Source organism: Lissotriton vulgaris, unplaced genomic scaffold (assembly GCF_964263255.1).
Source record: "Lissotriton vulgaris unplaced genomic scaffold, aLisVul1.2 SCAFFOLD_848, whole genome shotgun sequence".
NCBI classification, from domain to species: Eukaryota; Metazoa; Chordata; class Amphibia; order Caudata; family Salamandridae; genus Lissotriton; species Lissotriton vulgaris.
This window is the reverse complement of record NW_028245995.1, coordinates 605,847-618,370: the sequence shown is the minus strand read 5'-3', so window position 1 is coordinate 618,370 and position 12,524 is coordinate 605,847. Positions and strand designations below refer to the sequence as shown.

The window sequence follows — 12,524 nt, the reverse complement described above, 5'->3', positions numbered from 1 at the left end:
CAGGTGCCAGTTTGAGGGTGTAAGTAATGGGCCCCTGGGCACCAGGAGTGAGAGCCCCCTGGTGACCCAGTAACTTGTGAGCCCTCAAAAAATAGAACTCTTAGAGTTAAGTTTTTGTTTGTTCCCTCCTTGAACTTCAGATCAGAGCACACCTGAGGCAATCAATATCTCTCCTGAGAGGGGACTTTCATTCAATGACCTGACAGCTCTCTTGTCCACAGAAGTTTCAATCTTTATTGCAGGTACCATGAGTGAACGGGCACATCAATCGCGACTGGCGAATAAGCAGGAGTAAGCGACACTGTGGCAGTGACTAAGCTGGTTATGGAAACTCCACACCAGTAACCAATGTGGGGATGGATCCCCACACCAGTAACCGAGGAGGTATGGAGACCCCACACAAGTCGCGTTGATGGAGGCGGGATGGGAGACCCCACATTATTGTCCAATCCCGTCTAGGATTCTGCGTATTGATGTTGAAGCGCTCCCCGCTGTCCAGTGGGCACCCGTTGGTGATCCGTTCCTTAGTTCTTGGCCATGGTTTCCTCCACCCATGAGATGTACTTGCAGACCGGAGCATAGACCCCTGGGTAGTTCTTCTGCGCACAGCCCCTTCCCCAGGAGACCACACCCATGAGCTCATCGCCGCAAACCAAAGGCCCCCCAGAGTCACCCTGCAGAGGAGAAAACACATGAGAGAGGAGGTAATTAGGGGGTCACTCACTAGAGGCCTCAAAGGCAGAAGAACAGTGGACAGTGGCAGAGAGCTGTGTAGAAGTCACAAAACACAAGGCCAGAGAAGCAAACAGGTACAGGAACCTGGCATGGTAGGGTGGACACTGTGTGTGTGTGAGTGAGTGAGTGAGTGAGTGTGTGTGTGTGAGTGTGTGTGTGTGTGTGTGTGTGTGTGTGTGCGTGTGTGAGTGTGTGTGTGTAAGAGGGTGTGCGGGTGAGTGTGTGAGTGTGTGTGTGTGTGAGTGTGTGTGTGTGTGAGTGTGTGTGTGTGTGCGTGTGGGTGAGTGTGTGGGTGAGTGTGTGTGTGTGTGCGTGTGGGTGAGTGGGTGTGTGAGTGTGTGTGTGTGTGTGTGTGTGTGTTCTGAAGAGTCAATGTGTGGAGGCATGTGTTGACATTCCAGAGGAGGGAGTAAAGTGATGACAGTCACATACATTGTCACCCAGAGGTATGTGCATAAGGGTGACTGACCTTCAAGCATGTCCTGCTCTCAGCTGTCTTTTAGGGGTATGTGTCACAAATACCACAAATACATGTACATACAAACAAATGCAACATACTTAAATAATTATCACGTGCCTCCAAACATACATGTATACAAGTATCAGACACATGGATACCATCATACTATACATACACACATACAAATAACACATTCATATAACACATATTGTAACATTCTGGACTGCTACATGCTAAGGCATGCCTAGCTGGCCTCGCTTAACCTAATTCTAAGTCTTATTGTTATATAAACCCAATGACCAATGACCAATCGGTCATTGGTCAGTTGAGCTTCTGTAAGTCGCTGTGATAACCCTTGGGGCTGAAAAGTAGCACTATATAGGACACTGCAAATAAATAAAGAATACAAGCACCATATACATTTAACCATTCGTACAAAAACCACATATATATAACCATACAAACATGGATGCAGAAGTGCATAAAAATACCACATATATATATTTGCACATATGAAAATAAAAATGTAATTGTTGGACTAGGCCTTCTCTGCAGGGTCATACCCCCATGCTGCCACACTCCTGTTTTCTGAACCTTTTTGTTGTTATCCTTTAGATCCTGTGCACTTTAACACACCTAACCAATGCTAAAGTGCCTGTGCTCTCTCACTTAAACATGGTGAAATTGGCTTGCACCCAATTGGCACATTTAATTTGCTTGCAAGTCTCTATTGAACTGCTACTACCTGTGCCCAGGGCCTGTAGAAGAAATGCTTCAAGTGGGCCTTCAGCCTTCATTGTGGCACCCTCATAAGTAGCCCTTTTAAACATGTCTCAGGCCTGCCACTGTTATGTTGGGGCTCTTAGGGTCATTGTCGACATTGAAGTTAGCATGAGCTCTGCTGCCATGATGCTGCTTTTGCGCACGTTACGACATGCTTTATTTTTGCAAGACTCTCTTTATGTCTCTCACATGAGAACTGTCTGCTTTTCACTTTCTCTGCTGAGTTCCTGGAGTTTAGTCTGAACACGATGTGCAAGGTCGATAAACAAAGCCCCTTGTTATTCTGTTCAGGTCAGTCCCTAGCGCCTACAGAAAACATGCTAAACAGAGCTGCAATGCCGTAGACTTGTGCTTTGATATTACGGGGATACATGTTGTTTTAACACACACTTGGAATAAATCCGTTCCATGGAGAAGAGCTATGCTGTTCCTATGATTTAAACCTTACATCCAGGCTTTAAGGTATGGGGTCTGCTGTCAAACCCAGAGATCTTCCTTTATATGAATAACTTCTTCCAGTCAAGGTGAGGGTGGTTGGGCCTTTAGGCCTTATTCCACTGTCTTTATAAAATTACTTCCCCCTTTGTACTCTATGGAATTGTAACAATGCTAATTGTTCCAAGTTTATGCATTTAGCTGCTGGTAGTGGCTGGTATACTGCATTGTAGAGAACGATAGTTAAAATAAACATTTCGAACTATTACAGTGACTCTGCCCATTCTTATTTTGGACTAGTACGAGTGAGCGAGCAAAAGGGTATGTCTTGCTACCGCGATTCCTGAGAGAGTCTGGAGTGTTGTGTTCTGGGTTGTCTAATCATTTGTAGCTTTGTGATTTTTGGAGGCGAACGAATGAGACACTATAGCTAGTCGGTTTTGGAATTTTGAGTGCTAAGTTGATAGGTTGGTACCCCCCTATACACAGAGGTCCTGTTTTCCTGCCCCTAGTTCCGGGTAGGTGTAGAATCCCCATAACAAATGCAGAGCTTGTGTGTGCAGTTTCAAACTACCAGTTCGACCTGGAAAATAAATGTTGTGCCAGGCCTAAACCTTCCTTTTTTATTTGGCGGCCTGGTACACCGAAGAACTTAGGCTCCATCGACAGCACTGTAGGAACCTAGAAAGGCGTTGGAGGAAATTCTATTGTCCCATAGCCAAGCAATCCTATAAGGACGCCCTTACAGTATATAAAAGAGCGATCACGGCTCGAAAAAGTGCCTTTTTATCTGCTCAAATAGAGAATGCCAAGAACTCCGCAAGAGAACTGCTTTCAGTTGTCACCACACTGTCCACTCCTCCCACTGGACCCGGGGTTGAACCTTCTCAGACCTTCTGTAATGCTCTGTCCACCTTTTTTACTACCAAGGTGGCAGACATATATTCATCTTTTGAGGAGGACATAAGGAACAAACCCAGAATCTGTATTAGGGATGAATCAACCTTAGATCACGATTACGATCTTTTTTCTTCTTTTGCCTCCATCACTCAAGACCACATCAGTAGTCTCATTTCCACCATTAAGTCTGGTTCCCCCTTGGACCCTTGCCCTCCCTCTGTGATGGCTAACCTAAGCGAAGCACTTATGGCAATCTGCAACACTGCATTTCAAACTGGTCATTATCCAACCTCATGGAAGAAGGCGGTGATTAAACCCCTTTTGAAAAAACCCTCCCTGGATCCCACAGCTGTGGCCAGTTACAGACCAATTGCGTGTCTCCCCTTTCCGGCCAAAATTTGCGAATCTCTGATGAACAAACAACTCTCGGAGTTCGTCGACACTCACCGACTTCTCGACGAAACGCAGTTTGGTTTCAAGAAAGGGCATGGAACCGAGACCGCCTTAATAAAGGCCTCAGATGAGATCAGAGCCATCATGGACCAGGGAGGTGTGGCCGTCCTGATACTCTTAGATTTGTCTGCGGCCTTTGACACGGTCGACCATGCTATTTTGGTCGACCGTGTCGCAGCCCTGGGGATAAACGGCATGGCCAGGGATCTCATTTCATCTTTCCTGGCCAACCGTACCCAGACAGTGAAGTTGGGTGATTTCTACTCTCCTGTCTCTGCACTCCCCTGTGGAGTCCCACAGGGTTCCTCGCTAAGTCCTACGCTATTTAATATCTATGTAGCGGACTTAGCGAGGATAATAAAGGCCCATGGACTACGACTTACGTCGTACGCAGACGATACCCAACTGGTCCTGGCAATCCACAAGGATGGCCCAGTGGTGGCAGCCAATTTCCAAAAGGCCATGCTTGCGGTTAGCACATGGATGGCCTCCAACTGTCTGAGGCTTAACTCGGATAAAACCGAGATTATGACTTTCGGTAAGCTCTCTCGGGAATGGTCCTCCATCTGGTGGCCTGTCCAGCTGGGCTCTCCACCCACCCCGGTAGAGAAGGTTAGAAATTTGGGGGTTATTTTTGATAGCAAGCAGTCTTTCAGCCTTCATGTCAACAAGGTTGTGTCAGCTGCATTCTTTATCTTAAAGAAAATCAAGAAATTACTGCCCTACCTCCCTACCTCAGCTGGGAAGACCTTGGTCTCCACCCTAGTCTTTTCAAAAATTGACTATGGGAACGCTCTTTTTTTAAACACTCAGAAACATGTCCTAGCGAAACTGCAGTCCATACAAAATGCGGCTGCAAGGATTCTTCTTGACATCCCCCGTCGCCAGTCCACTACTCTTGCCATTCGTCACCTACATTGGCTAAAAGTAGAGAACCGAATTAAATTTAAGGCCCTCTGCATTGCCTATAAGGCAATACAGGGTGTCGGGCCTAGATTTCTGACAGAAGCATTTCAGCCGTACATCCCCAAGAGGCAGCTTAGATCTGCCAACACCCGCCTTCTCCCAGTGCCTCGCACAAGAACTGTTACATGGGGAGATAGGCGCTTCTTGGTGGCCTCACCCAAATTGTGGAATCTGCTGCCGTTGGCGATTAAAACTGCCCCCAATCTGATGAGCTTCCGTAGGCTATTAAAAACATGGTTGTTTAACCAGTAAGCTGCTGTTTGATCGCTCTTAGCCCCTTATGCGCCGAGACACCTTCGGGTATTTGTATGCGCAATAAAAATTTCGAAAATAAATAAATAAATACATATAAATCACCACCAAGTTAGTCCCTAAACAGACCATGGGGCAGAGTCCAGTTTTTTTAAAACGTTGGACATGCACTTACATGTCCTGATTTTTCACTACTGCAAGGCCTACCTCTCCCATAGGATAAAATTGGGTTACCTTATTACATTTAATGAGTGATCATTTTCAATTCGGAGCAGGTAGAAATTTCAATTTTAGTGTCTAAAGAATAGTAATTTAAAGCCTGCTTTAATAGAAAAGTCGGATTTTAAGTCACAATTCTAAAAAGGCCACTTTTAGAAAGCTGTGTTATAGTGAACAAGGGTACCCCAATATTCGAACCTGGGGTGAATGAATGTATTAACAAGACAGTGGTTCTTGTGCAGCCCAAAAAATGGTCCTAAAAAGGAAGCCATGGAATTAGCGCCAAGCTTGAGAACAGTAGCAATGATTGTCAGGAGTAGGCAATTAATGCTGGAGGGTGCAATAAAGGGGTATGCACATGGACAAGAGTAGATTCAGAGAATTAATATATATTATACGATTTATTTCCAGCAAAAAATCATATATAGTTCAAGTGCTCACATAAAAAAAGTGAAAACAGGCGTGCTGTGATGAGTGAGGGTGACTTTATTTTTAAATTACATCGCATTGACAACACATATATGAACTTCTCAGAAACAATTTATACAAAATACAAAGAGTTCTTGTTGTAGGGGTCGACGGCGTTTTGATCTCAATGGCTAGAGATCATCTTCAGGACCAGTAATATATGAGCCAGCTGAATTTTTTGGGTGACCGCGTGAATCAGTCTGAACCGGAGGAGCGGGCTACTTCTGCATTTAGGTGATAGGTGCGCACTGACTGAATGCATTGTATAATTTGTTTCTGAAGAGTTCATATATGTGTTGTCAATGCAATGTAATTTTTAAAAAAGTCACCCTCACTCATCACAGCACGCCTGTTTTCACTTTTCCTATGTGAACACTTGAATTATATATGATTTTTTGCTGGGAATAAATCGTATCATATATCATAATTCTCTGAATCTACTATTGTCCCTGTGCATACCCCTTAATTGCTCCCTCCAGCATTAATTGCCTACTCCTGGCAATCAGTAATACTGTTCTTAAGCCTGACGCTAATTCCAGCGCTTCTTTTTTAGGACCATTTTTTGGGCTGGACAAGAACCACTGTCTTCTTAAAACCCTTTTAGAAAGTTGGCATTTTTTTTGTCCCAACCATTTGGTGCCTGAATATGTATCCTGGGTCACATGACTAGGCATAGCTGGCAGTTTGTCTTTGTGTATTACTCCCAGACTGTGAGACAAAGAGGGAATACGTGTTGACAGGAGGGACCATCTCTGACTTGATATGGGGGAGGGGATGTCACCTACCATACTTACACATCACAAAGGCTTCGCCTCAGCACATTCACAAAGTGATTTACAATAGTTTTTTTTGCCCTCAGACGAGCTGGGGCCAGGGCAGGGAGACAGGAAATTCCAAGCACCAGATGAAGAACACTCCCATGAAAACCATCCTTATTAGCAAGTTTGGGATCACCCCGGAGAAGTACTGAATCGGGTTGAGGAAGAGCCAAGAGTTGCAGAACCAGTTGAGTAGATTTCCTTGATTACAACCCCAAGGCACTCAATGCCTGGGTACGAGGAAGTAAAGTGAATGATTTTCCTGGGTTGTGCAATCTTGTTTTTAGAAAGAACTTCCTTAGTACATGTTTTGTTGACAGCAAGCTCACTGATGCCAGAGAGTTTGCAAAAGAGGCGGAACTCTGATATCTGTACCAGATTATCCTAGACGGTACTTGGGAGTTATTCCAAGAGGGCTTTTTCAGGTTCCCACCAGAAGAGTGAGGCCGAGGTTGAAGGAGACCCTGACAAGTCCCAGATCACAGTGGGGGGAAGGGGTCCCAAGCCCCTTCTGATAAAGATGCTGGATGTTCTGTCTGCAGGGGCCCAGGGAACCTCATTTCCAAACCCTCTGCTTTGGCTACTCCTAGTCAGGATACAAGCATCAGCACTCTGTCTGCCCTAAGAAACCACCCACTGGTGGGACCTCTGTAGAAGCATAGATGTGGCCTTAGGGGGAAGAGCCCTCAGGCGCAGGTCATAGACGATGCCATGAGATCCCTCAGGGAGGAGAAAGAATCAGAAGGTGAGCTTGCGATGAGGTACAAGTTGTCACCTCCACCAAGCAAAGGTGAACTTTGATCCCTGCCACTGCTTTGAGGGACACCGGGGTGAGCCAGACTATTGTATGAGAAAGGTTTTTTTTTCCAAACAGTTCACTGCCAGATGTATAGGATAAATTAAGTCCAGGGGCAGAATTTTTTCCGCCTTATGGCCCTGGTATCCCTGGAGGTGGGAGAGGATCCAGAGGAGGGTCGTAATTGGTCCCCAGATACTCATAGACTGCATTCCGGAGAACAGGTTGTTTTCGGTGCCAGGAGAGCTGACAGGGTTGGCCGCCCAGGACTCGCTGACAGTTCAGTTTTCTGGGAATGCCACTCGCAAGCAGTGGGTACGGGAGCCTATATGAAGGGTCGGGGTGAAGGAGGAATAATCACTGTCCCCTGATCAGCCTCAGAGTGACTCCCCTGGTCTGAAAGGCCAGAATAGGATACCACCCTTGAATTGGTGGTTGGTAGTGTGGAAGTAGGGTGGATAACACCCGGGGTTGTTGCTCCCCAGACTGAGAACCCTCAGAGGTCAGAAGACACTCAGGAGCCCATAGGAAACTCCTTGCCAGCCCCAAGGATGGTAGAGAGGCCTGTCCAGCATCCCAGCTTGGAGCCTCCACTTGCCAGTGGATGGCCCGGGGCCTGGCTCTTGACCCTGAACGCTGTCAGTGGCCTTTGTTGGTCACTGTCCTTGTGGACATGTTGTTCCTTGGGTTGGGGACAGAAGTCTGATCTAAGGGACAGAATGGGCCACATTAATTTGTTGGTCATGGTGCTACTAACTCCCTAATGAGATACATCTTTGAGCAAGTCAAGGTTAGGCGCGTCACAGAAGGGGTTCAGACGAAAGGAGAAGCGTTCCCCCAGTGACACCGGAGAGTGTAGACAGAGGGATCAAGCTAAGTTCAGAGCAGCATAGAACTGACGAGTGCTACTCCATAAGAGGGCCTTCCACCACGTTTCTTTGCCAAAGCAGGGAGCCCATCACGGTATTGATTAGTCTACCTTGGCTTTTGCTGGAGGAGGCTCTTGTTGAACTTGGCCCTTTCTTTAGGGTCATCCGCAAACTTTCTGCATTCATCCTCCTGTTTTCTGAACCCATTTGTGTTGACTTTTAGGACTATGCATTTTACCACTGCTTGTCAGTGCCATTGTGCCTTTGCTCTCCCCTTTAAACAAAGTGAAAGTGGCTAAAACCCAAATGGCGCATTTAATTTACTTGTATGTCCTTAGTAAGGTGGAACTACAAGTACCCAGGGCCTGTAAATGAGCTGCTACTAGGAGGAAGAAGCACTGATTGTGGCACCCACTGAAGAAGCCCTTTGAGCATCTCAGGTGTGCCATTGCAGCCTGTAGTAGAGTTTGAAACTGCCATTTCGACCTGGCAAAATAAACCTTTTGCCAGGACTATACCTACCTTTTTAATACTTATACCCCTAGAGTAGGCCTTAAACAGCCAATACACCAGGTTGCAGTGTATTCAAAGAATTGTACATGTGTTCTTATATTTCACATGACCTGGTAGTGAAAAGCTTGTGAATTTGTTTTCCACTTCTGCAATTGAAAGTTTGCAAAAGAAACACTTGATGGATGGAATTCTGTCCATCAAGCATTTTTCACCCCGAGTGGGACAGGTATGCCCAGATATGGGTCCCATGCTCTCCATGCCACTGGAATCAAGCTACTCGGATCATTGTTTCTAGTCCTGGGAGGACCTGGCTTGGCAGTTCGGGCTGGACTGTTCCCATGAGGCACACGGACAATACTGATTTGCATATGGCTGGGTGCAAACTGGAATGGCATGGTGAGCAAAAAAAACATGGATTTAGGCCCAGATCTCTGTACTGGGGTGAATGCATGACATTGATCTGCATTCCGTCCCATCAATTGATCTTTTTGAAACTTTCAATTTAAAGCAGGTAGAAATGTTGAGTTTGGTGTTTAAAAAACTTGTAATTTGAAATCCTCTTTAATGGTAAAGTTAGATTTTAAGTCACAATCCTAAAAATGCCACTTTTAGAAAGCTGACATTTTCTTGTCCCAATCATTTTTTGACTGCAGCCTGTATCAAGGTCACATGACTAGGTGTAGCTGGCAGTTGGTCTTTTTGTATTATTCCCAGATCATGAGACAAAGGGGGAATAGGTGTCGGCAGGATGGGCCATCACTGCTTTGATAGGGCAGAGGAGCTGTCCCCTACCACACTTACACATCATAAAGGCTCTGTCTCTGCACACTCACAAAAGGTTTGACACTAGTCTTTTGTGATCCCAGGCAAGCTGAGGCCGGGGGGGGGGGGGGTTTAAATTCCAAACATCTCTGGGGCGGAAACCTCCAGAACCTTCTCCAACTTCAAAGCTGGCACCAACTATAAATATTGGACCCTCAGTCCCAACTCTTTGGTACACATCTGGACCTGTGGAAGACTCAGAAGGACTGCTGTGCTGCAAGAATGAGAAGAACTGGACCGGCATCTTGAGCCCAGGACAATCACAGACTCTTACCCCCATGTGGTTCCACCCCAATCCTGGACCTTCGTGAGTAAGCCTGAAGGTGCCAACTCGGCTGTGGTCTTGCACAGAACCAATGCTGCTCAACTCATCTCCTCGCAGCTTTGCTTCAGAGCGACTGCTGTGCGACACATCTTCAAAGCAAGGTCCCGCAGCACCTCAGAACAACTGCTGCGTGATGCATCCTCGATGCAGAATTTCGCATTGAACTCCGCAGCTCCTTGGAAACGCTGCTGCACGACACATCCTCGAAGTAGGATCTCGCAACGCTCCACAACCAGGATTTAAGATACTTTGTTCCGCGGGCTAACTAAGTCGCTGTTTCCCACCCGCGCTTCATCGTAGTCGACCTGAACTTGTGACTCTGTCCCAGTCCACCATGACCAGATAACCACAGTTGGCGCTTTGTGCTTGTAGGCACTATTTTTACTTAAATCTTTAAAATTGCACTTCTCCAGTTTTACTGTTTTGATCTCAAATATTTTATTACATTTGACTCTATTCTTCTAACTTGGTGTGGGATTTTTCTTGTGCTGTCTTTTCACTTTATTAATGTTTGAAGTGCTGCATAAATACTTTACACATTACATATAAGTTAAGCCTGACCGCTCTGTGCCAAGTTACCAGGGAGTTGAGTACATGTTAATTTGGGGTTCACTTGTGACTTCACCCTGAAAGGAGTTGTAGTTGATGCTTGATTAGTGTTTCACCCATCACCAAGACCAACAATAACCCAATTTCCCACAGTAATGATACCAAATCCATAAAGCATGCATACACTAACCACACTCATATAAACATACAAACATAATTACATGCAAATACCACATATGAACATACATACAAAAACCACATGCATACAAACATAGATAAGGCAAGTGCCACGTACATAAAAAGATGCATATCAAAATGCATGCAAATACCACATACATACAAATACTTCATGCATACATGCCAGAAAATATCACATGCATACAATACAAAGCTACAGACATAAATAAATTAAAATACCACATACATACAAGCAGATATTCACATATATATATATATATATATATATATACATATATATATATATATATATATATATATATATATATATATATATATATATATAATTGAAAAAACCATAAGTTTCAGGGACGTTATAGTTGGACATTTCACTTGTAAAAAACCATAGAAATTCGGCTGTTATAATCCGTTCAGCTAACTATAACTTGTGCTCCCGCAATGCACTGCTGATGAAGTCACATATTACATCATTCATGACATGGTCAGTGACATCACTGATGACATCAATGATGACATCATCCAGTGACTGTGTGTTTCTGTAAAGTTGAAATATGTTTTATATAAATATGTGTCAAGGTGTATTGAATTATGAGTGGGTGTATGAGTGTCTGAATAGATGATTTAGTAGGTGCATGACTGACTGTATAAGTGAGTGATTAAACGTGTCTTCCTGAATGCATGGGTTAGAGAGTAAACTCTGTAAATGTCTGTATAAGTCTGTCAGTTGGCGTGTAAGCGGCTGCATGGCATGGTGAGTAGCTACATGAGGGTCTATATGAGTTATTGATTGGTTGTTTGAGTATCTGTATGGGTGCCTGAGTGTCTGTGTGAGTGGGTGGGGGTGTGACTCTGTGCATGAGTGGGTAATTCACTGAGTGTATGGGTTCAAGAGTGCATCTGTGAAGGGCTGTATGGGTGGGTGGGTATGTGAATGGGTGTGTTGGTGAGTGAATGGATGTATCAGTGGTACATTATTGAATAACTACATATGTGAAAGGCAGTATATGTGAGTGTTGGAGTATATAAATGACTATATGTGAGAATGAGTGATTGTGAGAGTGGCTGTATTGATGAGTGTGTGCTTGGATCAGTGATTGTATAAGAGAGTAAGTATGTGTTAGTATCTCTATGAATAAGTGAGGTGGTGTGTATATAACTGTATAGGTGAGTAAATGGGAGTGTGAATTATTCTTTGCATGATTGATCTGGTGTGTGAGTAACTCTATGGATGAGTGGTGATATGTGAGTGTCTGTATAGGTGTATAAGTGCAAATGATAGTGCTGTATTGATGAGTGACTGCATGTATGAGTGACTGTATGGGTGAATGAGTGGACGTGTGTGTAGACCTACGAATCAGTGAGTGGGCATGTAGTAACTGGTATTGGTGTGTGTATGATTTCGAAAATGGTAGTCTGTATTTCAGAATGGGTGTATCAAAAGTTATATTAGGGTGTGAGGAGGTGCATCTGATTATCACATGGATGATGTCATCAGTGATGTCATTTGAGATGTTATCAGTGATGTCATCAGTGATGTCACTGACCATGTCATGAATGATATAATATGTGACATCATCAGCAGTGCATTGAGGGGGTGCGAGTTATAGTTAGCTCAACTAACTATAACAGCCAAATTTCTCTGATTTTGTACAAGTGAAATGTCCAACTAACCATAACGTCCATGAAACCTATGGTTTTTCAGTGAATTTCTATGGTTTTTTAAATGCCAGTTTCTAACTATAACGTCCCTGAAACCTATGGTTTTTTCAGTGAATTTCAAAGGTTTTTTAAATGATAATTTCTAACTATAACGTCCCTGAAACCTATGTTTTTTCAGTGAATTTCAAAGGTTTTTTAAATGATAATTTCTAACTATAACGTCCCTGAAACCTATGTTTTTTCAGTGATTTTTAAAGGTTTTTTAAATGATAATTTCTAACTATAACGTCCCTGAAACTTATGC

General features: G+C 44.3%; 1 protein-coding gene across 2 annotated transcripts in view; it reads right to left on the bottom strand.

Annotated features, from left to right (window-relative positions):
* Nucleotides 1-216: 216 nt before the first annotated feature.
* The window catches only part of LOC147666178 (trypsin-3-like), a 41,840-nt gene continuing 29,532 nt past the window's right edge, over nt 217-12,524 (bottom strand). For both annotated transcript variants that reach the window (XM_086949243.1, XM_086949244.1), the window contains exon 5: nt 217-674. In XM_086949243.1, the coding sequence (XP_086805369.1) occupies nt 525-674 (150 nt within the window). In that variant the 3' untranslated portion in view covers nt 217-524. The remainder of the gene's footprint in view (nt 675-12,524) is intronic.